The sequence below is a fragment of the Mus caroli genome, unplaced genomic scaffold, assembly GCF_978045245.1.
Source record: "Mus caroli unplaced genomic scaffold, Mus_caroli_1 scaffold_13, whole genome shotgun sequence".
In the NCBI taxonomy this organism is placed as follows: Eukaryota; Metazoa; Chordata; class Mammalia; order Rodentia; family Muridae; genus Mus; species Mus caroli.
The window spans coordinates 15,880,470-15,907,140 of record NW_028227268.1 but is presented as its reverse complement, the minus strand read 5'-3'; the positions used below and the strand labels follow the sequence as shown (position 1 = coordinate 15,907,140).

At 41.5% G+C, this 26,671-nt stretch overlaps 2 protein-coding genes across 2 annotated transcripts in view; one reads left to right on the top strand and one right to left on the bottom strand.

The window, feature by feature from the left end:
- The window catches only part of Ddx42 (DEAD-box helicase 42), a 31,363-nt gene extending 11,406 nt beyond the window's left edge, over positions 1–19,957 (top strand). The window contains exons 4-18 of the mRNA XM_021177866.2: positions 118–179; positions 1,642–1,678; positions 2,428–2,577; positions 4,072–4,176; positions 5,807–5,926; positions 6,688–6,864; positions 8,135–8,263; positions 8,966–9,065; positions 9,589–9,636; positions 10,294–10,391; positions 11,895–12,171; positions 13,212–13,438; positions 15,675–15,785; positions 17,625–17,726; positions 18,342–19,957. Of these exons, the coding sequence (XP_021033525.1) occupies positions 118–179; positions 1,642–1,678; positions 2,428–2,577; positions 4,072–4,176; positions 5,807–5,926; positions 6,688–6,864; positions 8,135–8,263; positions 8,966–9,065; positions 9,589–9,636; positions 10,294–10,391; positions 11,895–12,171; positions 13,212–13,438; positions 15,675–15,785; positions 17,625–17,726; positions 18,342–19,016 (2,418 nt within the window). The 3' untranslated portion in view covers positions 19,017–19,957. The remainder of the gene's footprint in view (positions 1–117; positions 180–1,641; positions 1,679–2,427; positions 2,578–4,071; positions 4,177–5,806; positions 5,927–6,687; positions 6,865–8,134; positions 8,264–8,965; positions 9,066–9,588; positions 9,637–10,293; positions 10,392–11,894; positions 12,172–13,211; positions 13,439–15,674; positions 15,786–17,624; positions 17,727–18,341) is intronic.
- On the bottom strand, positions 19,955–26,667 carry Ftsj3 (FtsJ RNA 2'-O-methyltransferase 3). Its single transcript, XM_021177867.3, has 21 exons — positions 26,495–26,667; positions 26,324–26,416; positions 26,059–26,164; positions 25,553–25,599; positions 25,372–25,451; positions 24,523–24,622; positions 24,243–24,437; positions 24,054–24,169; positions 23,850–23,954; positions 23,669–23,769; positions 23,434–23,514; positions 23,199–23,345; positions 22,990–23,125; positions 21,935–22,116; positions 21,700–21,817; positions 21,355–21,629; positions 21,162–21,247; positions 20,974–21,073; positions 20,705–20,888; positions 20,534–20,628; positions 19,955–20,443 (listed from the first exon to the last, which is right to left on the bottom strand). Exons 2-21 carry the CDS (start codon positions 26,388–26,390, stop codon positions 20,251–20,253), a joined length of 2,514 nt encoding a protein of 837 aa, XP_021033526.1. The 5' UTR covers positions 26,391–26,416; positions 26,495–26,667; the 3' UTR covers positions 19,955–20,250.
- Positions 26,668–26,671: the final 4 nt, after the last annotated feature.

Genomic DNA, 26,671 nt, shown 5'->3' with positions numbered 1-26,671 from the left:
TCAGAACACATAAGGAAAACTGTGGTGAATGTGTTTCAGTATATAAACTGTCTGTAATGAACTTCTCCTGCAGCATTTTAAAGTGAAGTCACTCCATGTAGCCTTTTATTTCATTAGGATCAGGCTGCTAGAGACATGAAGAGACTTGAAGAAAAGGACAAGGAAAGAAAAAACGTCAAGTAAGTTTTTTTCTCCACTCTCACAAAAGTTACATAGAAATTGTTGAAGAATAGCAAAGACTATTCTTAAAAACTTATAAAGGAAAGAACATTAAAGTACACAAAGATCTTTATTTGAGCTGTCTCTGTATCTTGAGTATTTCTCTAGGTATGAAGATGGCACAGCCTTTGCATTTGTAATAACTAAAGGCATTCTGTTTGGTAGAATAAGTATTTGGTTATAAATAGTTGTCCAAGAAATGGGAAGTGAATTATAGTGAGGGTAAAGGAAGTATAGTTACTACAGTTTAGGTTCACTGTCTTAGATTTCTTCTCATAAAAACAATAGACTAATGCCTATGTGATAAGTAATTAGAAGTTATGATGGTTATATAATAAAACTATATAAAAATTACAAGTGAGTAAAAGCTAATTTCATCTGATGTTACTCTGTAGCACCAAATGCTGAACTTAAGTGCTATATTTTCTGGGAAAGAAATCTTCCTCTGCTGAATACACTCCTAAACCTTTAGACATTTTTTCTCTCTGTTTGGAAGTCAGGCCCCTCCCAACGTTTCTGTGCCAGATGGAGAGTCAGCCATCTTTTGATGATTGCTGTATGCTGCATCCGTCTAGTTGCCTTGGGAATAGCAAACGCTGCAAGTTGGTTAGAAAGAGACTGGAAAGAGTGACTGTAGGAAGTAAGCAATAGTCGTAGACGCCTGAGAGATGCAGCAGTGGAGGTGGTTCCATTCTCTATGTGAAGTACTAGTTTCAATTCCAAACTCATGACAGAATTCATGTAGTTTCTTTCTCTCCCCATCCCCAAGGTAACTGATTTTGACTAAAACCAATTTATTCTAGAGCTAGAAGTCACAGGAATAATAAAGTTGTGATACTCCTTCAACTGTACACCAAACCCAGGAGGGTTTTGTTTTCTTTTTAATATGTAGTACACAACTATGTTATGTTTGTTGTATATATTGACAAAGCTTAGTATCCCTCCATACCTCTCTTCACCAAGAAAGGTTTTACTTTTTTTGTTTGTTTTGTCTGCCTGTCTGCCTAAGACACTGTTTCTGTGTGTAGCCCTTAGCTGACCTGGAACTCTATAGACCAAGCTGGTCTCTTAACTCAAGAGATCCACCTACGTTTGCATCTGGGGTGCTATTTAATTCCTCTGAGGAATTAAAGGAATGGGCCACCACTTCCTAGCTAGATTTTACCTCTCATGTCAGTTGGTAATTGATGTTTCTAAGGGTACCATATCATCTCATTGCAAAAAGAGGGAAACTTTAGCTCATAGAGTTAAGCCACACATATATTATGGGTGGATCGTGTACAGTATACTTATTGTTGCTTTGTTAACGTTAGTGTTGAGAGTTCCTGTACTGTATGGAATTCAACACTAAGCTGTTGTAAGTATGGAGCTGGGTATGTGGAACATTTGCAGGGAAGTTTGTTTCTCCGCTTGTTTTTCCAGGGGTATTCGAGATGACATTGAAGAGGAAGATGACCAAGTGAGTTTCTATGCAGTATTTCTATCTTTTATTTTTACTCCACAAAGTCTATACTGGGGACAGGTCAGAGCTTGCCTTCACTGAATGACTCACTCCTTTTCTGCCTGTGTGACCAATTAACACTATCTCCAGAGTCCCTTCCCCCATGTTGCACGTGGGACTTTTGATCAACTGACATTTTTTTAAAAAAGAACTTTACTCAGGTTTTTTTTTTTATCCAAATTTTAGGTTTACTGTGATAAGCCAGTAATATGAGTTGTGTAGGGCCTCTTACTGTTTTTTGCCTCTTTCCAGTAACTGTTTGTGACTCTTACATTGTAGTTGAAACATTAGTAACTGTCCTTTAGTACTTCTTTTTGCCTTGTCTAGTGTGGGATGGTGAGGACCATAGACTTCCAGGTTTGTGATCTTTCTAATCAGTGTTAACTTCCAAACTTGGATTGGCATAAAGCCAAAGCATGTCTTCCTCAGCTCTGGGTAGGGTAGTAAGATGTCCCCACAAATAGGAAGGCTTCTGTTAAATAAATCAGATCATTGTGTAATATTGTCTTGCTCATTGATTTTGAGTATTGCTATTGTAAAAGAAATCATTGCTAAGTTAGTGAAAGTCTTTCCTTATTTGATAGGTATTTGTTTAACTTATGTAATCTTATGGTTCACTGTGTGTGCACTGCATGTGCACTGATTGCAAATGTATAACTGTTTTTAACTGTACTTAGGTTTGATTGTGCTCTTGTGCTTTCCTGCAGGAAGCTTATTTTCGATACATGGCAGAGAACCCAACTGCTGGGGTGGTTCAGGAGGAAGAGGAGGACAATTTGGAGTATGACAGTGATGGAAATCCAATTGCACCTTCCAAAAAAATTATCGATCCCCTTCCTCCCATTGATCATTCGGAGGTATCACATTTTTTGCTTTGTTTCTAACTGATACAGTTTCATAGTTTGGAATCTTTCTTTCTGCTAAGTGGTTGGATCAGAAATTCCATGAGGCATTCATAATATATAAACTAGCTCACTGTAGTCTCAACACTTATGAGACAGAGGCAGGAGGATAGCCAAGAGTTTGAGGTCAGCCTAGACTGCATAGTGGTTTGCAGCTTAGCTTTGTTTACTAAATGAGACTATTTCAAAACCAAAAAGGCTTACTGTAAACAGAAGAAAATTTGGGGCTGAAGATTTAACCCGGTCAGAAGAGTAACTTGCCTGCCATTCACAAGGCCTGTTGTTTAATCCCCAGCATTTCATAAAACTGTATGTGGTGCATGTCTTGAGTTCCAGCACGATCAAGGCCAGCCTGGGCTGCATATTAAGATACTCTCAAAAAAACCAATCAAAACAAATCAGCCAAAATAGGCTTGGTCGTTCATTTTAATAAGTTACGTGAGCAATTTTAGAGCTTTACAGACTTTATTTTTGGAACTGCTGAAGTTATTCTGTGGCTAAGAGCACCTGCTGCTCTTCAGAGGACCTGAGTGTAGGTCATAGCACCCACACCCATACCAGGCAGCTCATGTATAAAAGCTAGTTCCAAGGAGTGTGATGTCCTGTTGTAGCTTCCCCAGGCATCTGACATATGGGACATGCACTCTCACAGACACCTACATAGAATAAAAAGAGTTTTATATTTTTTTAATGATGTGTGCATGTGGTGGGGATGATATGTGCACATGAGTGCAGAGTCCAAAGGACAGAAGAGATCTGCTATCTCTAGAGTTAAAAGCCACTGAGGTGGATGCTGGGAACTGAAGTTGGATCCTCTGCAAGAGCCACTTCTCCAGCCCTAATTCCATGCTTTAAAAAAAAAAATTAGAATTCCTTCTCAAGACAAACCTATCTTTAAAGGAAATACTGATAATGTTTTTAAATGCTTGGGCCTGGATGAACAACTAAATCCTAAGCATAAATGATATTTGTAAAATAATTTCTTTTTAAAAATTTGTCCTCTGAGACCTTTAGCACTACAGCCATTCATTATTCTGCTGCATGTTATTAAAGTCTGAGATGTCTGTGGAAAGTAGATTGGTGTCTGTTTTGAAAGTAGGAGTTGAAGCCGGGTGGTGGTGGCGCACACCTTTAATCCCAGCACTTAGGAGACAGAGGCAGGCGGATTTCTGAGTTCGAGGCCAGCCTGGTCCCAGAGTGAGTTCCAGGACAGTCTGGGCTACACAGAGAAACCCTGTCTCAAAAAAACAAACAAAAAGAAGAAAGTAGGAGTTGGAAAAAATATAGGCTGTACTTTTTAAGAGTGTGTCAGAAATAAATGAATTCATTATCTTTCTAGAGAGAATGCCTTTGTTTTTATAATATTTGTAAAAAGTTATCTTACGTTAAATCAAACTTACAGGATTGACTCTTGAATTCTAGACTAACTTTGAATAATTGGACCTGCAGATTGACTATCCACCATTTGAAAAAAATTTTTACAATGAACATGAGGAGATAACCAACCTCACTCCACAGCAGTTAATAGACCTGCGGCATAAGCTCAACCTTCGGGTAAGAACCATTACGCAAGAATCCTTGCATCAGTGTTTGTACAAGTTTAGAATTACCGTTCATCCAGATAGTAATCCTAGATTTATTTACTAGGGAGAATAATAATTTAGCCCTAGGGTTTGTGTGTCTTAGATTTGATTGTTTTAGCCCTAAAGATGCTATTTCAGAAAGATTATTTTGGTTTTAAGTTTTCCTCGTTTAATAATACTATGTGTGCACATATGTGTGTAGATTGGGGTTGCTTTCAGATATCACCTTGCAGAAGTTGGTCCTCCTTCAGCATGTGGTTCCTGGGAACAGAACTCCTTGTCAGGCTTGACGACACTGCCTTTGCCTGCTGAGGCTCTCATCAGCCCTATGTCTTGTTTTGCACATTCAGTCAACTTTGTACTGAGTTAGGTGGACTAAGAATAAAAAAATAGGAAACACATCTTCAGAGGCAGGAAGTAGAATTAATAATAGATGTGAACAAACCATGAACTGTTGGAATATTTTGAAATTATATTTTCTTCAAGTTTTATATGATGTGATTTTTAAAATAGTAAATGAGAAGGCTGGAGAGTTGGCTTGGTGCTTGCTGCTTAATCATGAGAACTGAAGTTCAGCTATTTGCACATAAGCTAGGCATCCCACAGATATCTGTATTCAAGTTCAGAGGGCTTAGACCTGCTCTGAATGAATGAACAGACACACATGCACACACACACACACACAAATAAAGTCTACTTAAAAAAATATTCAAATAGATAACTGACTTTTAAAAACATTCTTGCACTAATTTTACAATAACACTTTAAATTGCCACCAACAAATTGAGTTGCCCATTTACCATATTACTTAAAATGTTTTTAATGTTAAGGTCACATAGCAGAGAGGATATGTTGGTTTGCTCTGGTGTGAATGACTGGTTTATTTCTGCTTTATTAGTTGCTACATAATGTTTAAAAACTCAAATTTTCAAAGATCCCATAGTATGTGTGTGTGTATACGTGTGCACACATACACGTTTACACTCCTGATGGAGTCTCTAAAGTTACTAGTGCCTTCTTCCCCAAGGAAAGGCCTTCAATTATATGTATATATGTTTATTATTATATATCATATATATATATATAAAATGGAAGTCAGTAGTTCTCTTTCTTTACTGGGACCCAGTTGAAACGAGGCTTGATGGTGGCTAGGCCATCACGCTCTTGAGAAATCAGTAGGTTGCATCTTTACGATAGATGTGTTTTCATCTTATTTGCAGTTTTAATTTACCTTACATTGATTCTTAATTTTTCTGTCATCCCAGCTAATGTTTATTCAACTCGGTAAAAAGAATGCTGATGACTTTTTCAGTTAGTTGAATAATTTGTTTCCATTTCTCATAAGAAAATGAATTTTGAGGTAGTTCTGTGTGCTTAATCATTTAAAATTGGTGGTGGGATTATATCAGGAATTCTTACCATGGTTTCTTTTGCATGCGGCCATCGTGTTCAGGGCTTGACCCTTTTTGGTGTTTTTGCTTACATACCTGCTTTTCACTCTTTATTCTAGCTAAAGTGCTTGGTCTGAGTGTGCACTGTTGAACTGTAAATGCTGTTTAAGTGAAAGTACCGGTTTTCCTGGGAATTGTCTTTGTCTCTAGGTCTCTGGTGCTGCACCTCCCAGACCAGGAAGTAGCTTTGCTCATTTTGGGTTTGATGAACAACTTATGCACCAGATTAGGAAATCTGAGTACACACAGCCGACCCCAATCCAGTGTCAGGTGCGTACAGCTTGGTGGGTGGGGATGGGAAGCCCTGGAACTTCTAAAGATGGAAGAAAAGGAGACATTTTGGAAAAGGTTTTTGTACCTGCTGAATCCATTGAAAATGTTGTGTGCAGAAGATACTTTCTTTTCTAAACCCCACAGAAAGATTTGTCTATGGATATATTTTGTGCTTTCAATGACTAGAATCCCTTTGTAAATGACATGAAAGTTTTTCATTTCTTGCTGTGACGAATAGCTTCTGTTGGCCACTCAAATGTGGAATTTATGTATTCCTTTACAAAAACAGACAGAGAAATTCCTACATATAAGTGAAGTGGTCTATTTATTTTCTAGGAGAGGACATTAGAAAAAAATATATTTTATGCATAGAGTATTTTGCTTGCATTTTGCATTATGGGGTACCATGTGGGTGCTCAGTATTGAACTCAGGTCTTCTGGAAAAGCCAACAGTGATCTTAACCACTGTGTCATCTCTCCAGCCCTGTACAAAATTTTTAATAAACTCTCTTTATACATCAAGTCTTTATTTTGACATATCAATACAAATGGGAGTCATGATATTTTTTATAAATAGTGCCTTCATGAAGGTTATATTTCCTTTAAATCAAGTTGATTGGAATGTCAGGATTCAGCTAATGTTCATGGCCCAGAATATTTTTGTTCAATGAAATGAATGTCCTTTGTAGTAATTTTCCCCAGGACGTTAGTTCATCTTTAGAATTGAGTGTATATACCTTTCCTTTCTTCTTCTCTAGGGTGTACCTGTAGCACTAAGTGGGAGAGACATGATTGGTATTGCTAAAACAGGCAGTGGGAAAACTGCAGCCTTTATTTGGCCCATGTTGATTCATATAATGGATCAGAAGGAATTGGAACCAGGTGATGGACCAATTGCAGTTATTGTGTGTCCTACTAGGGAGCTTTGTCAACAGGTATGTGCTTTGTATAAAAGGCCCCTTCCTACTTTTGGACTAGCAAGGGACAGTGATTAGAATGATCTATGAAGTTTAGTTATTGTTGCTTGGAGGTGCATGCTTGGCACATGCATACATGTGGTTCTATGAGAGAAGTCTGAGGTTGACTTTTGGGTGTCTTCCAGGATTTATCTTCCCATTTGGTGAGCTAGTACTGCTAGTTTGGGTTGAGCGGTTGTTCCATATATTCTGTCTCCACCTCCTGGGTGCTCCTGGGGTCATTGGCAGGGCACTAGTCCCACTAGCTTTTATGTGGGTTCTAGAAGTCTGAATCTCATTTCTCACACTTGCGTGGCAAGTGTTTAACCCACTGAACTATCTCCCCAACCTCCTCCAACTTTTGTTTTGAATATAAAACTATATATAAAATTGGCCATCTTAACTAGCCCATTTTAAGTATCTAGTTCAGTGGCTGATATTAAGCATATTCACATTATTATCTTTTCTGTGAAGTTTTGAGAAATGTGAACATATTTCCGTAATAAGGGTAGCATTTTTTTAAAAGTCACAAAGGGGTGTGGGTATTGTGGGAATTGTTTATATTATAAGCTCACAATGTTTTCTGTATAATGAATTTAATTTTCTTGGTAAATAGACTGGATCAAGAAGAAGATGAATGATGCAAATGAAGACCATAGCCTTGTTTTATGATTAAGCTGGATGTAGTAGGAGATGTATTTAATCCCAACACTTGGGAGGCTGAGGCAGGAGAATTTTCTGACTTTGAGGCCAGCCTGGTCTACATAGCAAGCTCCAGGCCAGACAGAAATAGAGAGAGAGACTCGGCCTCAAAACACAAAAAACAGAAATGGAAAAAGAAACAAAAGAATTTCGTTTTAAGCATGTTCTAGGTTTTTCCTTTTTCATTTTTTAAATGGTTGTTCTTGTTTTGGTGTGTGTGTGTGTGTGTGTATGTGTATGTGTGTATGTGTGTGTGTGTTTTCAGTAATAGGAATTGAACACAGCCTTTGAGCTATATGACCAGCCCTCTTCTGTTTGTATCTTCCTAGTTTTTGTTTTTGAGATTGTGTCTTAAGTTACCCAGGCTAGACTCAAACTTACTATCTTTCTGCTTTAATCACTTAGTTAAACTATAAGCCTGTACCACTAGGTACAGCTACATTTTGATTTTCTATAGTGATATATACTGTGTTCTAAGAACTGTGTTTTGAGTAATGATAAAAGTATTTTTAAGCTTACAGTTTTTAAAATATTAACAACTTTTTAGATCCACGCAGAATGTAAGCGGTTTGGGAAAGCGTATAATCTTCGATCAGTGGCCGTGTATGGAGGAGGGAGCATGTGGGAGCAAGCCAAGGCCCTTCAGGAAGGGGCAGAGATTGTTGTGTGTACCCCAGTAAGTATATCTTGTTCTCAATCTCTCTTGATTCAGAAAACATGATTGCTTTTGAGGGAATTCCCTCTAAATATGGGAAAGCAAGGCTGGGATTATCGTGTGAGTAGCCAACCTTTGGCCTTGGTTTCATGATGATCAGTTGACTAAATGGCAGGCTAGGTATAATATCCATGACCAATGTATCAGCAGCTACACGTTTCCATTTTAAACAGGTCTTCTTAGGCTCTCTGAAAAGCTGGGTCTGTGGTTACCAAGAACATGAAGAAGTGTTCTGAGAGACACTCAGATAATAGTCAGACCTGGCAGAAGATGTGGGGTCGACATAAAACCCATCCAGAAGTTTTCACATCTTTTCAGAGCATATTACAAGAATGGTTCGGGCCCACTTGCCCATAGAGTTTAAACTGTAATTAATGTAAAGGAAGAACTTGAGTCTTCAGAATTCTATTCTCACTAAGTATGGTGGTACATGCCTTTAGTCCTAGCAGTTAGAGGTAGAGGCAGTCAGACCTCTGTGAGCTTCAGGCCACCTGTGAATAGCACCCTGTCTCAAAAGTTATCTATTTTCTGGGATTGGTAGAGAAAGACTGTCAGATCAGTTTGGTTCAAGACCAGAGAATTTACACTTTTCCAGGAATATAACTAAAGAATGTCTTTGACTGCCTTTGATTATATTAACTATTCATTTTGTGAATCTCACAGGGTCGACTGATTGATCATGTGAAGAAAAAAGCTACTAATCTTCAAAGAGTCTCTTACCTTGTGTTTGATGAAGCCGATCGAATGTTTGACATGGGATTTGGTATGCCTTGAATATTAGCTTCTTCTGTCCCTATTCTCAAGTTTTTGCCATATCTTTCTAGAATTAACCAGTACTGTTCATCACAAAAGAAGTTAAAAACTCTTTGGGGTTTCAAATTAAGGGATAGACGAAGCCATAAACCATCGTAGTTTTCTGAAGAGAAGTGCACACGTCTTGACTGGGTTGAGAACTTGGACAAGGGCTAGGACAGAAGGAATGTTTCCTTTGTTCTTCACTCTTACTCACAGGCCTTTGAAGGTTAAAGTCCATATTCATGGATAGGTAAATATTAAATCATCCAAGGTCCTTTTCTTAACCAAGCTGAGCAAATTTCTAAATAACCACTATCTACCTAGTTCAGCTATGTTGATGGTTTTTTGAAATTTCATACTGAATTCTATCTAGGAGTTTGAAAGCTTTTTTAATTCTGGAGCGTTCTCGGGTAGATTTTACTAAAGTAACTTTTCACACCTGTCTTAACTGCATCACATTAGTGTGTTGATTACTGTTCTGTTTTTTTCAGAGTATCAGGTTCGGTCCATAGCAAGTCATGTTCGTCCTGACAGACAAAGTATGTATGAAGCAGCTTTATACTAAAACTATATTCAAAATGAACCCTGATTTTTATAAGTACTTACAGTTATGTAAGCAAAAATTGCTATGTATGTCCTGATAAGTACTGCAAAGAGGAGAGTTAATGACATTTATTTGAGCTAAAACAGACCTTAGACGACATCAGATGTGAGGTGTGTTTTGTTGTTGTCTCTTGTATCGAGCCTATGGTGTCATGGATGTTAGACAAACATTCTACCTCTCTAAGCTGTATATGTATTTCCAGCCCTCTTTTTCACTTTGTTTTTTAGGTAGAGTCTTGCTAAGCTGACTAGGCTGCCCTTGAACTCACTACAGCCTAGGCAGCCATAAACTTGAAGTACTCCTTCATGCTTCCTCCTCCAAATAGCTGGGACTATGGGTTCATGCCACCAGGCCCAGCACACTGCTCACTTTTTATTAGTGCTAAAATTGAATTTAAATAATTTCCTGCAGTGTAAATCTGCTGATTCAAAATTAAAGTCTTTTCCTGAACCATTATGGCAGCTCATTTCTTGATTGAAAATGAAGTTTAAAAAAAAAATCACTTTTATTTAGTGATTCAGTTACATTACAGAAGCTTAAAGAGTGAATTCAGTAAGAAATGATTTTTAACAGAATTTGCTTTATCTTTTAGCTCTCTTATTCAGTGCAACTTTTCGAAAAAAGATTGAAAAGTTGGCCAGAGACATCTTGATTGACCCTATTCGAGTGGTGCAGGGAGACATTGGAGAGGTAGGTAATCCTGCTTAAGGCAGGGTGGGTCCTGGGATTTATTTCTCATGAGAACGTGGAATTTAATTCTTAAGTAATGATTGTTCTGTTTTAGATTTAGGTTTTTTTCTTTTTTTTTTTTTTTAATGATTTGCTTATTTTTATTTTATGTATGTTGGTGTTCTGCTTGCTTGTATGTGTGTGACAGTATTGGATCCCCTGGAACTAGAGGTACAGATAGTTGTGGACTGCTCTGTGAATACCGAAAATTGAACCCTTGTCTTTTGGAAGAGCAGCCAGTGTTCTTAACTGCTGAGCCATCTCCACAGCTCCTGGATTTGTTTTAAGATATACAAGTTAAGGGAATCGTGAAAACAAGAGTGGCACAGACGATTGATAGAAGATGAGTGATGGGTATATGGGAATTATGTTTGTTCCTTAAATGCCTTTTTTTTTTTTTTTTTTTTTTTGGAGACAAGGTTTCACTATGTAGCTTTGGCTGTCTTGGAACTCACCATGTAGACCAGTAGACCAGGCTGGCCTTGAACTCAGAGATATCCCTGTTTCTTCCTTCTGAATGCTGGGACTAAAGGCGTGTGCCACCACGCCTGGCTTTTTCTACAAGTTTTTAATGTTTTAAAGTTTTAAAAGAACTGGGTGGTGGTGGTACACTTCTTGAATCCCAGCATACAACCGAGTGAAGAGAAGTCAAGGCAGGAAACTGGATCCTGCAAAGGCCATGAAGGAACACTTGCTTTTGTCATGCTTCCCATGACTTGCTCAGCCTACTTTCTTACACAACTCAGAACCACCTACCCAAAGGTGGTACCACCCCAGAGGGCTGGCCTCTCCCATCTCAATTAGCAACCAGAAAATGCCCCACAAATTGCCTACAGGCATTTTGTCAATTGAGGTTCTTCCTCTGAGATAACTCTAGCTTGTATCAATTTGACAAAAACTCAACTAGGACAATAGGGTTTTTGACACATAATTATAAATATTTATGGGATATTGTGTGGCATTTCAATACATGTATGTAATATGTAATTAGCATATCTAACACCTCAAATAGTAAATCCTTTCTTTGGAAACAGATCTTTATTAAAATATGTATTTATTAGCCAACCATATCTATAACTCCTCATAATTGTTTGTAAAGTTTCTGAGTGGTTAGCACCTTTCTATGTCGGCTCTTATTTTTAATGTACTTACATACAGATGCTGCTTGACAGTGAGCGGGTAAGACCCTGAAAAGAACTCCCGAGGGAATAATAAACACAGGTTTATAACAATCATTGTAGATTATTTTGGCATACAAATTAGAAATGAACACACCGGGGGAGTTGGTATGCAAGGTGCTTTAAAGGAATAATAAGTTTTAAGCTATATTTGACATACTAAAGGAAACCCCGAAGATAATAGGGATTGTCCAGAGCTATTCCCCATGCAGGTAGAAAATAGAATACCTAGTCTCGGAAGTTTCCTGTGACATCAGTCATAATTAGTTACTTTATTTCCTCTCAGGCAAATGAAGATGTGACCCAGATCGTGGAGATACTCCATTCCGGACCTAGTAAATGGAACTGGCTTACTCGGCGTCTGGTGGAGTTTACTTCCTCGGGGAGTGTCCTCTTGTTTGTTACTAAGAAAGCCAATGCTGAAGAACTAGCCAATAACCTTAAGCAGGAGGGTCATAATCTTGGTCTGCTCCATGGGGACATGGATCAGAGTGAGAGAAACAAGGTTATTTCAGATTTTAAGAAAAAGGACATCCCCGTCCTGGTGGCCACTGATGTTGCAGGTAAGAGTATGAATTTCATCATAACCCCAGCCTTTATTTTATGGGTGTTGCCCTGCTCTGTAATGAGACCTGTAGAGCGCAGTGGCTCTGTGGCCACCTTCACTTACTATTCTTGGTCATCAGAGTACCCTTGCAGCCAGAGGATGTCTTGACGGGAACAGTTATACACTCATGTCCACTGCAGTATCTTAAATTAGTAATATAAGCTTTGGCTTTACTCTGTTAAGTTTATCGGCTACCCTTAAAAGCTAGTGTTTTGGGCCTGCAAGATGGTTTACTGGGTACTTGCCAACCAGCCCTGACAGCCTGAGCTTGGTACTCAGGACTCAAAAGTGGAGGGAAAAAACCCGACCCCCACAAGTTGTTTTCTATCCTCTATACATAAGCTATGATATATATATATGCATACACACACACACACACACACACACACACACACACACACACACACAGGTTCTGGGTACTGAACTCAGGTCCTTACGCAAACATGATACTGCTAACTGAATTACAGTCCTTAAACAGTTAACTTGTATGGGGTTGGGGAGGGGTTGTTTGTTTTCTTTTTGTTTGGGGGGGGGTTGTTTTGTTGTCTTTTCAAGACAAGGTTTCTCTGTGTAGCCCTGGCTGTCCTTATGTAGACCAGGCTGTCCTCAAACTCAGAGATCCACCTGCCTCTGCCTCCTGGGTACTGGGACTGAAGGTGTGTACCACCACGCCTGGCTTCTGTTTTTATTTTTGAGATGAGTTCTTATATACGTATAGCCCAGGCGACCTTGAACTTTAATCCTTCTGCCTACCTCTTTCAAGTATTGGAATTACAGGTGTGATTCCAGTAAAATTATCCACAGTATTTTTTTATATTTATGTTACTCCCAAAAGAGTGAACTACTTTTTATTCTTGGCTTCATATCCATGAGCTTGCCTAGGTATGGGAAATACACATTATTAGAAATCTAGCATTTCTAGTTATTTTGATTATTATTTTTTTCCTTCTTAACTGTAGATAAAAAGTAAAAGAAACTCAATACTTTGTATTTCAGCCCGTGGTCTGGATATTCCTTCCATTAAGACAGTCATTAACTATGATGTAGCCCGGGACATTGATACCCACACTCACAGGATTGGCCGGACAGGAAGAGCTGGTGAGAAGGGTGTAGCCTATACCTTACTGACTCCAAAGGACAGCAATTTTGCTGGTGACCTTGTACGGAACCTGGAAGGAGCCAACCAACATGTTTCTAAGGAGCTCTTAGATCTTGCAATGCAGGTAAGGGTTAGGCACTTACAGTTAATAGAAACAATACAACTGAGTAAGGAAGTTCAACGGGCAAGGGAGGGAGTAACATAGGAGCCTAAAAAGAAAATGGGCAGAAAGGGCTGGTTACTATGTAGACTGGCACCATGGGATGTCACAATTCATGTGTACGTTCTTTCTATACTTTCTGTTGAAAAACTGCTCCTTTCTTTGGGCTAAAATCTGTTTCTTTAGATTCTACTTGCCCCATAGCACACTTTTATGACTAAGTTTAATGTCAAAAGATGCCCACTGTTCTTGCCCATTCCTCTTCCCCAAGTCTTCTCTTTTTGAGGGCTAAAAAATATTTGTTTACTAAGGAAACAATTGTGTGATTATTTGTTTTTGTTTCATTTTTTGTTTTTGCAACTAGGCATTAAATCCATGGTTTTTTGTACATGCTAGGCAGTGCTCTACTATTGAACTACATCCCCTGCCTCTCTGACATGGGCTTTAAGTATTTCTTACATATTAACATTTCACATCTGACCATACTGATTGCCCACTTCCAGATATGCTCGCTTCCAAAACTAAGTAAGATACTATGCCAAATTATACCTTGGATCACTTATTCTGTGCAGTTCTCAAATAACAAGTTGATTCAGGACAGTTTGTTTTTTATTGCAAGCTAGTGATTAAACTCAGGGTCTGGGTGCTAGGCACACATTCCTCAAGACAAGTTCTGATAGTAGGAAGTATTTGACTCAAGCCAGTCTGGCTGTTTTAGCCGTTTGTAGCACAGCTGGGCTGTTGGGAATACTCTTGTTTGTCACGCTAGTGGTAGAGAGCTGCAGTGCAGAAGAAAGGAGAGTGATCTTTTTTACCTTTTCCTTGATAGAGAGCAAAACTAATATGTGAAGGGTATAGTTTGCATAGTGTTTTGTGTTTTGGGCTTTCTGTGCTCAGCACCTTTCCCAGCCTGCCGTACTTTAGTGAGTCTCCGATGAAGCTTTAACCCTGCGATGTTGCATTCTGCTTGTTTGTTTGCTGTTCTGAAGCAGGGCTTCACTATGTGGCCCTGGTTGTCTTAGAACTCACTATCTAGATCAGGCTGGCTTTGAACTGACAGACATCCACCTGTCTTTGCTTTCCAAGTGCTAGAGTTAAAGGTGTGTGCCACCATGCCTGTCTAAAGTCAGTTCTTAATAAGCCTTATTTCATCTAGCTTTTTTCCTTAATTTCTCAATATTTCTGTTCTTTATAAAGCTTTGCTCCTAACTGTGTAAGTTTGTGTCCAGTAGGAGGATTGAGTCATAGTTCCCAACCTGTGGGTCACAATCCCTTTGGGTCAAATGACCTCTCACAGGAGTTACCTAGGACCATCAGAAAACACAGATGTTTATACTATGATTCATTACAATAGCAAAACTACAGTTACAAAGTAAGAACAAAATAATGTGGTTGGGGACTGTATGAAAGGTTCAAGCAGTAAGAAGGCTGAGAAGTCTTAGGATGTAAAGTAAAGTACAGGCCTGAAGAGATGGCTCCGTGGTTGAAAACACTCACTGCTCTTGCGGAAGACCCTGCTTCAGTTCCCAGCATCCACATTAGGTGGCTTACACCTGTAACTCCCATCCCAGAAGATTTCAATGTCCTCTGCAAACACGAGGTGTGTAAGGTGTGTACCACACACTTGGTGAACTTAAACTTACACAGACAGATACACACTCACTAATAAAAATAAATCATTTTTACAAAAGGAAATATAAATAATTTTCCTCTCTAAAGTTAGACGCGGCCAATGTAAAATAGTTATTTTACATTTTATGTTTATTAATCACTGTACTTCCACAAAGCTCTGGAAGAAGGAGTAACAAGGGACACCTTAGATAAGCACCTAAGCACACTGATAAATTTGTTATGTCAAGCTATCAAAAAGAGGGCATATTGGAGTTAGGAATGTGGCTTGTTGTTACAGTGCCTCCCTGGTGTGCTTGAAACCCTCAATTAAATCCCTGTTGCCATGTAAACTGTACATGGTGGTAAATACTTCTGATCCCAGTCCTTACTTAGGAAGTGGTAGTTGAAGGTACAGAAATTGAGTCATCTGTGTCCTCAAAAGGCCAAGACAGGAACTTGACTACGAATGGTCCCTCTCATCAGAAAAGCATCAGCTAAAGATGAACAAGGAAGCTCCTCCTTCCTACCTAAGTGTGTAACCCTGTCTGCTTCTCTTCTCGGGTTTAACCTTGAATTGTGTTCTTTGCAGAATGCCTGGTTTCGGAAATCTCGCTTCAAAGGAGGGAAAGGCAAAAAGCTGAACATTGGTGGAGGCGGCTTGGGCTATAGAGAGCGGCCTGGGCTGGGCTCTGAGAATTCGGTGAGTTTATTCTACAGCAGTACTCTAGGGATCGGCCCTATGTCTTAAATTATGATGATTTGCTGTACCTGAGCCTCATGAGCCCCAAATCCTGTTGTTCGGGGGATTTGTGTTTACTGTGCTGATAGGAGTCAGTGTGGTGCTGTTTCACAATGAAACTGCCATGGGAGAAGCATGTGTGTGCTTGGCTGACTAGGCTTGCTCAGGAAGTTAGTCTAGCTTTAATGGATCTCAAATTGCAATATCCTACTGGCGGGGACCCAGCTGATTATATATGTATATAATTTTGCCCCAAATGATTGGTTTGGTATGGTGTGGGGTTTTTTGTTATTGTTTTGGCCGTTTTGGTTGGTTGGTTTGGTTTTAGAGACAGGCCTTTTGCCATCCTGGAACTTGCTCTGTAGACCAGGCTAGCTGTCCTTAGAGATCTATCTACCTCCACCTCTGCTCCCACCTCCTAGGTGCTGGGATTAAAGGCATGTGCCACCACTGCCCGCCTTGCAGTAGTCTGTCTTTAAAAGCCTCTCTATACTGGCCTAGAATCTGTTGCTTGGAAAACACTTAAGAGGGTCACTTAGCTAGAACTATACTCAGAAATAGTCTCTACCCTGAAAATTTTGGTTAGAAGGATTTGAGAAGATAAGATAGATGGTCTCTCATCGCATAAAGCATTCACTCACTGGCTTGTCTGTTTGTTGTCATAGTGATTCTTAAAGCTAGGAACAAAGCCGTCAGTATACTTGGATAGAGCATTAGTGTTAATTTAGCATCACTGGATAAGCAGTATTCCATACCATATCACGGTAATGTTGATTGTGGAAATATTAGTGGTTCATGGGGATTATTAAGCACTTTAAATAAGCTGGGGCCATTCCAAATATTTCCGTTTTTAGCCAATATAACTGAGTGCAGTTAATGAAAGTTAAAAGTTGCACGCTAGCAAAAGTTGAATTAGAGATTCATCTCTTTAAATGGTGTCACTTCAGATCCTGTGAAGCTACATTGTGCTATTATTGGCCTTTTCATCTTTAACATTTTTACTTAATAGAATGTTGATATAATAAGCACTCATATCATTGATAGAGTATATAGTCATGTACTACACAGTCACAAAACAATTGCATTCTGATCATTGGAGTTGGTTCCCAGAAACAAATGTGCTAGATTAAGGGAGGACTTAAGGGGTTTTTTTTGTTTTTGGTTTTGGTTTTGGTTTTTCGAGACAGGGTTTCTCTATAGCCCTGGCTGTCCTAGAACTCACTGTGTAGTCCAGGCTGGCCTCGAACTCAGAAATCCACCTGCCTCTGCCTCCCGAGTGCTGGGATTAAAGGCGTTCGCCACCACGCCCGGCATGACTTAAGTGTTTTTAATACCTCTTTATTATTGCACCTTTTCTCACAAAGGAAGTAACTTCTAAAAATATCTGGTGCCTGCTGCAGCCCTGAACCCAGGGTTTCAGTGTGATCGGACTGTCTGCTGCAATTGCTTTTCTTTTCTTTTTTTAATTAGGTATTTTCCTCATTTACATTTCCAATGCTATCCCAAAAGTCCCCCATCCCCTCCCCCCACCCCCCTTTCCACCCACTCCCACTTTTTGCCCTGGCGTTCCCCCCTGTACTGGGGCATATAAAGTTTGCAAGTCCAATGGGCCTCTCTTTCCAGTGATGGCCGACTAGGCCATCTTTTGATACATATGCAGCTAGAGTCAAGAGCTCCGGGGTACTGGTTAGTTCATAATGTTCCTCCTATAGGGTTGCAGATCCCTTTAGCTCCTTGGGTATTTTCTCTAGCTCCTCCTGCAATTGCTTTTCTAATAAGTGCGCTTGCTTTTTTTTTTAGGACCGAGGAAATAATAACAATGTAATGAGCAATTATGAAGCCTACAAGCCCTCCACAGGAGCCATGGGAGATAGGCTCACAGCAATGAAAGCAGCTTTTCAGGTCTGAAATAAATATTCCGTTTTAAAAGCTTTCAAGATGGGGCTAGAGAGATAGTTCAGTGGTTAAGAGAACTTGTATTCTTGCAGAGGATCCAGGTTTGTTTTCTTAGCACTCACATAGCAGTTTATAGCCATCTTTGATTCACTTCCTGGGAATCTGGCACCCTCTTGTGGCCTGCACAGGTACCAGGCATGCATGTGCCATACATGCATACATATACACAGGCAAAAAACACTATGACACTTATAATTAAAATAAGTCTTTTTTTTTCAATTTTTTATTAGGTATTTTCTTTATTTACATTTCAAATGCTATCCCGAAAGTTCCCTATACCCTTCCTAAAATAAATCTTAAAAAACAACAACAACAACTTTGAACAGTATCTCTTGGAAGAGTGAGGAAACCTTCCTGAGAAAGCAGCTGAGTCTGTAAGCTTCATGCTAGATTTAGAGCCTTCTGTTCACTTGATTTTCACATACAGGCATTAGCAGTATCCTGCCTGGATATGCAAGTGGAGTTTCAGTACACTATCATTAACGATCATTTGTAACATTATTTGTATATTGAAGTTTGTTATACTTATTCCTGGTGGTTTTTGTTTTGTTTTGTTTTCAGTCCCAGTACAAGAGTCACTTTGTTGCAGCCAGTTTAAGTAACCAGAAGGCCGGAACCTCTTCTGCAGGGGCAAGTGGATGGACTAGTGCAGGAAGCTTAAATTCTGTTCCAACTAATTCAGCACAGCAGGGCCATAATAGTCCTGACAACCCCAGCACCAGTTCTACCAAGAACATCCCAGGCTTCAACAACTCTGGGAATATCAGTAGTGCCCCAGTGACCTACCCTTCTATTGGAGCCCAAGGAGTCAACAACACAGCTTCAGGGAATAACAGCCGTGAAGGGATTGGGGGTGGCAATGGGAAGAGAGAGAGATATACTGAGAACCGGGGTGGTGGCCGTCATAGCCATGGAGATGGTGGCAATCGACATGGAGATGGTGGGCGCCATGGAGATGGATACCGTTATCCAGAAAGTGGTAGCCGTCATACTGATGGCCACCGACATGGAGAGACCAGGCACGGAGGAAGTGCCGGCAGACACGGAGAGAGCCGGGGTGCAAATGATGGCAGGAATGGAGAAAGCAGGAAAGAAGGTTTTAATCGTGAAAACAAGATGGACCCCAAGGTGGATAGCAGCAGGATGGACAAAGTGGACAGCAAGACAGATAAGACACCCGATGGCTTTGCTGTTCCAGAGCCACCCAAACGAAAGAAAAGCCGATGGGATAGTTAGAGGGTATGTGAAAACCAGCATCGTCAGTTGTCTTTAATTTTATTTTTAGAAAGATTTTGGTAATGAGGCGTCTCAGGGCTGGGTTGGGGTCCAAGATATACAGACCCCCTGCCCTTGGTGGAGAACTGGAGAGTGGATTAAACCTTCATCTGGTGTTCAGAGGTTTCCTTGGGAACCTGAGTTGGCCCTGGAAAGCAGAGAGCTGGGAAGCTTTTGTTTGCTGTGGGTGAGTTTTAAGGAGGGTAAGTAGAATACTTAGGGAGAAAGGGCCTTTTAGGGCACAAAAACTCACTCTAGGTTTCTAATAGCTTATATTTTTTACTAAAATGTCACCTTATAAACATCTATAAATTGGACTTTTTTTCTTAGCTGTGGCCAGGCATTCCCAACGTCTGCCCTGTTAGGGTGCTCGGGAAGCAGTGGTGCTTTCAGACGCCTGAGCGCGCAGGTTCCACAGACTGTTCCCAGCCCTGAGACATGTAGGAAAGACAGCCTTCCAGACACAGGCTAGGACTGAAGGAATGATCATCTTGGAAGGATTCCAGGATAATCCAGTCCTGGAGTACTGCTAAATTTACCATTTAAAACCAACCCCAACAGTAGCATTCAAAGTGTCTATTTGTTTTGTTTTGTTGTTTTTTAAACTTGCCCTAATAGTAGAAAAAGTCTTCTGCTGAAATGATTTTGATTTTTGTTCTATCTTGTTTATAAAAGAAAAAGAAATATACAAACTTTGAATTTTGTGATTTTTGTGAAGGTTTCTTTAAGATGTGCATTCCCTCTCTGCTTGCTCGATAGTAAATGTCTTACTACTGGGACCTGAGGGCTGTCGTTTCTACCATACAAGTTAGTTGCTACATATTAAATTATGGCTTGGAACAGTACAGCCCATGGTGTGAAATGTGGGGAAGTGCTTGCTTATTAAACTATCAGAAAAGTTATCTCTTTTATCTTTTTATTCAAATACTGGAAAAGGGTGGGAGAGGACTCCGAAGGAACCACAGGCTACAATAAAGGCCAGCAATACTGAACCCCCCCTGAAGGCTTATAAAAGATTTGTTCCCATCCCAAGTTCCATCTCAAGCCAAAATGTGGGTTGTCAGTCTAACATGATGAAGAAATGTTTCCTCGGTGCTTTCATGGTACTCTTGTAGCAGCTCTCCCAATCCTACCAAGCCTCCAGAGAGAACCGTACACCCCCTCCCTGTCTTTCAGTCTTTGCAGACAACTCCGCTCACTTGCGCTTGTGTTTTTTCTTCTGTTCCTTCCGTTGTTGCGCTCTCTGATCCTTCTTCATCCGAGAGTCCACGACCTTGAAATGACCTCTGACTCCAGCTGGCCTCCGGACCTTACGGCCTACACCCTTTTTGGCTACAACATAAGTGACCTGGCGTTTCTCCTTGCCAAGTCCAGCCTTCTTGTAGAGACTATAAAAGAAAGAACGAAACAGGTTAAAGGTCTGCTCTCTAGAACTCTATTTAACCCAGTGTCCTTGTGACTATTCTCTGCCAACTCACCTTCGCAGCTGTGCCACCTTTTCTCGTTCCGAGATGTCCACTGTGTTCACCACAGCTTCTGCCTTCTTTTTGGTCTGCTCCAGCTTCTTCAGCATCTGGGAGGAGGCATCAGTTAAAGTCTCTTACACCTTTCTCCACAACTCCTAACCTCAGGCAACCTCAGCCACTTACCCTCCGTTTCTTTCTGGCCTTGGCCTCAGCTACTTTCTTGATGGGCCGCGCATTGATTTCCCGCCAGCGTTTTCTGTAATGTTCCACCTCCTTCTTATCAACAGGCAGCTGGCGTATCCGATGCTGCTTTTCTTCCTGTGCAAACCACTCAGGAAGTTCTCCCTCCTCTTCATTAAAAGCATACCTGAGTAGAGAGGACACCAGGCCACTGATCACCTGAGGAAAAGTTGGCCTTTGTGCACTGCACCTGACAGTGTGCTGCCCCTTACCGGTTGAACGAGTTATCTATAAGGTCTCTCTTTGCCTTTTTTGAAGAGGCAATAACAGCACCTAGAGCAAGGCCTTCAGGGTCCAGAATTCGGTATTTCACTAGAGAGGGAAAGACAAAAGTTAAAGCCCCATCCTCGTCGCTGAAACTTGAACTGGTTTCTCTCTCCACTTTGTATAAACCTCTTACCTGGGTCCTCAATAGGCACCACCTCAAACCCATCCTCCTCTGCCTTAGAGCCACGGCTTCGCTTCACACCACGGGATACTTTCCAACTGGAAGAGATAGATTGTGCTTACTCCACCTTGCTTCTACTTTCCTCCCATTTAAAACTGCCTAATGCAATTAATCACACAGAAACCCATCAGCTGCATCCACTTACCTGTCTTCATCCTCACTACTACTGCTGTCACTATCTGAGCTGTTGCCTCTTTCCTCCCCTCCAGGGTCAGTGACAGCCTCTGTCCCCAAGATGGCTTCTGTCTCCTTAGGGGCCTCATTCTGGCACTGGGGAGATTTCTTCTCAGTCTTCAAATTAGTAGGTGGTGGAGGTGGATCTGTTGGCTGCTGCTCCTTCCGACGGCTCTTGTACAGCAGCTGTGCCTGACTGATCTCCAGGGCTTCGTCAGCATCATCCTCTATCCCACTGAAGCCGTCCTATAATAGGAAAACCTCAGCATCCCTTCTGCTAGGGAATGCCATGTCCCATCAGGCTCCCTAGCTCTACCTTGGAGAACCACAGGCTAGCTTGCTCTTCCTGCAGTACTGCCTTTTCTTCTAGTGGTACCAGCAATGGATTTTCTCCTTCTTCCTCTTTATTGTCATCTACTTGAGCAAACCGCAAGCTGTAGACCCAAAGGAAAGAAGTCAGATTCAAGAGACCCAACCAACCTCATAGGCCTTTCTTTGTCCGTGCCCACACTAGTTAATTCTGTCTCAGAGGGCAGCACTTGAGCCCTTACCACTTCTGCTCCTTCAGATCCGAGTGTGTCTTGACTCCTGCCAGCTCTTCTGGATCCAGGTCACTTTCCAGAGAAGTATCATCATCGTCCTCAGCATCTGACACATAGATGTCATCCCTTGGCAGATCAGACAGAAAGGTGTCTGCAGCGTTCATGTCTCCTTGTGTTACTTCCTCTAATAACTGAAATAAATTCAAGAACGTAGGCAGCATCTTCCCAAGCCCATTAACTTAGCTCAGCAACATCAATAAGAAAGAACACTGGCAAATATTAGTTCCTACACAGCAGCTGTGACCTAGGAAGTAACCAACCTGTCTAAAATGTACAGGTGCTACATACTGACTAGTTTACAAAAAAAAAAAAAAACCCTCAAAAGCCACTTGACATACAGAATTCACATTTGTGTAATTTGATCCCAAGTAAAGGAGCACTCAACAGGCATCAAACTGCATCTGTTGATTTTGACTACTATTAGAACCCCAAAGCCTCTTCTCATGGTGGACAGAGCTGCTATTTGAGTATCACAACATTCTGGGGATAATACTCAACCATTTTTTTTTAAACCTCTCGATAAGATATGGTGTATTCTTATTTAACAAATGGGGAAAACAGACTTAAGTTACATAATAAAAGGGGAGTTGGCACTAAACTGTTCCTGCTCTATTGCCTCTCCTGTGTCAGAAAGGTGACCATGCCATTGCACCACAAAAGCTCATTTTGCTGTGAGATTGCTTTGAAAGGCATGTTCTTCAGCAGCCCAAATCACGGTGCTCATTAGACCCAGTGAGGTCAATTGTGCCCCCTTGGTAACCCAGGCACTACAACTTCATCTCCTGTCATGTGAACTCTTGGTCTTAAATCTAGCTTATAGATCTTCCTGATGTCATCATATTAGAGGTGTTTCATTTGAGCATTCTGGAGTCTCGGGTACTCCTTTTCTCCTCTAGTATTTATAGGTAAACACAACAACCAAACCCCATGATCACTCAATATATTTAACTTGATGCTTCCCCCGACCTCTGAGCCCTCAAACTGATGGCCCAGCCCTCCCTTACCTGCTGGCCACGGATGGTTCGCAAGGAGAACATGCCTGTCTCCCCTTCATCTGCAATAGAAACTCCAGGCAAATCCATCTTCAGCTCGACACGCTCCCGCTGCTTCCTCTGCTCACGAAGCAATTTCTTCTTCTTCCTGATCAGATAGTTGAGGGATTTAACCTGCTTGTCTCCAAAACTTTCCACGTACTCCTCCTCAGACCCCTCACCTCTTGAGTTCTGCCACTTCTTGGGCTTTCATCTCTGCCAGAGTCCGATTAAGCTGTTCTTCCTCCCTCTCTTCTTCCTCCTCTGGCGCCTGCTTTGTCTCAGCTACTGACTCTTCTTCATCACCTTCTTCTTCTTCTGAGCTGAGGCTGGCAAACCAGTTGAAAGGTGTGTTTATTTTCCCAGACACTTGATCCCACACCCAACCCTCCCTAACCCTGGCTACCTCCTCCTTACCTGATGTCCAATGCCTTTGCTTGCTCTTTCAGCTTCTTGGCCACATATCGCCGAAGCTTTGTTCTCCAATTCAGAAGAGACCTGCCCAAGAAATACTATTACTGACTAATCTATCTCCATCTTTGTCCATGTCTCTTCCTTAAAGTCCACACTCCAGATTTCAGGCTTTAGCCATAAACTTAACAAAATCCTGGTCCCCAGAGTTCAACATCATGTTGCCCTTACACCTGTGTACCTAAGTTCCTTTCGCCCCAGCACTTTGATGTCCTGACAGCATACTCTAATGTCTTCAGTTGTAGCTGGGTGCTGTGCCAACTCTTCATCATCTATTGAGATCTGTTTGTGAGGGAAGGGAATGGGATGTTGTTCTGGCCATGTTTTCAGGCCTCCCAGAGACTCTCACTCTGGGAACTCACTTCGCTGGCCTTGGAGAGGAAGTCAACAGGATTGGCGGCTCGCAAGAAGTCCGTAACTGAGGTTCGATGATAGAGAGTAAGGTCACCTTCGGCATAGCCTTCAGCCTTAGGAAGAGAAATAAAGATAATTACTTGACAGTTGCATCTTAGATAATCAAGTTCTCCAGTTTCAGAATCCACTTCTTACAACAATAACAAAGCCACCTTTGGCTTCTTCTTTGTCACCAACTCAGTAACGGTTTTAGCCTGAACTTCAACCTCCTTAAAGGCAAACTTGGGATCGAAGAATTTAGCATCAACCTTGTCCGGAGCCAGGAATCCTAAAAGGAGAAGATAGATTAAAAGTATGCTTTCATAATTAGGTTGTGTCAAGAGGAAGCAGTGATGTCTCACCTTGACAGACTACAAAGATTTCTGCAGACTCATGGCGAGAGGCTTGGGGCTTCGTGGCCTGGACACGGTGGAACAGCTGCTGGAAGATCCACAGCAAGGGCTGATAGTCTCGGGAACGAAAGACTTTTGTGATGAAACAACCACCACGGGCCAAAAAATCACAAGCCAACCGCAAAGCCATCAGAGTTAGGTGAGCTGTAGGACGGAAACAGTCAGGGAACCTCTGCAGCCTTGAGATGTGCCACCTCCACCCTTACCTCCAAGCCCACATTCCCTGTACCTTGTGAGTAAGCGTCATGGACCCAACTAGCCCCCACATTGGGAGCCCCATCATTGAGCACAACATCAACTTTCCAGGTCTTCAGCTCCTTCCTCAGGGCCTAATGAAAGTAAAAGGGTTATAGCAATGGAAACACAGTAATTGCTAAGAACAGAATTCTGGTTCAGTCATCTGTCTAGTCATGTACTGAGTGCCCATCATTGTCAACATCCTGCACCAGGGACTAGGGATGCAACAGCAACAAAAAATATGTATCTTCACCAAGCTTAGAATTAGTTCCCCTGGAAAGAATTTTAGATCTCTTATCCTTCCACCAATTCACAGTACTATCCCTGCCAGGCACGGTGGCACTCGACTGCAATCCCAACTTAAGAGACAGAGGGAGAGATACTGCACGATCAAGGCCAAACTAGGCTATGTACTCAGCTCCACAGTTAGCTATCCTAAAGTACACAGCAAGACTCTATCTCAAGGAAAAACGAAAACACTTGATTGTAAATAAAGATGGAAATGTACACAAGGATTGTCAGTCTTTTTGGCCATGTGCTTGAAACCATGGTAAATTGGGAAGTGTTTCATTCACTCTTAAGAGACAATGACAGCCGGGCAGTGGTGGCACACCCCTTTAATCCCAGCACTCGGGAGGCAGAGGCAGGCGGATTTCTGAGTTCGAGGCCAGCCTAGTATACAGAGTGAGTTCCAGGACAGCCAGGGCTACACAGAGAAACCCTATCTCGAAAAACCACACACACACAAAATAAATAAATAAATAAATAAATAAATAAATAAATAAATAGGCAATGACACCAGCACATAAAGAGGAAAGAAAAGAAGATGAGGTCTTATTACCTGCCTACAGCGTTCTGTTGTGATGTCTTCCTGGAGAGTCACCACATTGGGGAGAGGCTTGATTGGAACCAGGTCCACTCCTAAAAGATGTTAACTCAGTGTATTACAGGGTGGAGGAAGATGCAGGACAAAATTAGTACCTAACCCACCTCTCCCCCTCAAATACCCAAGAGTCACTCACCTACAATAAGACTGGATACAGGCATAAACTTGGCAGCCACCTGCAGCCTGTGAAAGAGACAGATTTAAATACCTTTCATCCCTTGGCAATGTGACTTCTCATCCCCTTAAGGGATGTTAAGTGTAGTGGCCAAATGTCTATGCATACATTCAAGAAGCAACCTGTTGGGCATGGCAACACTGGGCTGCATTACCAGCCACTAAGGAGGGCAAGAGATTAAGACCAAAAGTTCAAGGCCATTCTTGGCAATTTTTCAGAGTCCCTGTCTCAAAATAAAGCAATTGGAGATATAACTCGGTGGTGGAGGGGCTGCCTAGCATGAGTTAAGTCCTTAGGTTCAGTCCCACAAGAAGGGGAAAAATGACGCTCCCTTCCAAAATTTGAGACACATACTATGGAATATTTAATCTGAATTGTGTAATCGGATTCCCATTCTCCCCCAAAAGCAACTCAAAGCCAACCAGTGCCAGGAACGTGTCATCATAGCAGCCCCTGCCAAACGTTACCATCCGCCAGGCGCAGCACACAGGTCCAACAAGGCCCGGGCTTTCTGCAGGAACTGAAAGCGGCGATTGAGCTGGATCAGTTTGAAGGCAGAGCGCGAACGATAACCTGGATCGTGGAGCGTGGATTTATAAGGCAATACTGTCTGCGGAGACCTTTCCTAGGAGGAAAGCCTCACAACCCCATAATCCCCTCGAAGGAAAAGGAACTCGGGATTAGAAGAAGCGAAAAGACGGGTATGTTGTTCCTCAGCGCGAACCCACTCACCAGTCTCCTTGGCCAAGTGATAGAACTTGTCCCGCCGGCTCTTGCCTACTTTGCCTTTCTTGCCCATGGCGGGATGGGGTAGTATCACTCACTCTGGGGAGAAAGAAAAAGGTGAGATCGTCTTTCCGAGCACTGGATCTCGCTTCCTCAGGCGGTGGAGCAATCACTTACCCGGACGTTAAATAGCCCTTAACTCCGCAGGTTTTCAACCCTTAGGAAGCAGCACATGTAGGCAGTAATCGTACTTCCGCTTCTGCGCGCGTTTCCTACGTTCCTGGCGTCACGATTTCTGCCATTTTGAGTGTGGCCAAAATGTTTGTGTCAGCGGGTCTTACAAGTTAAAAGTAG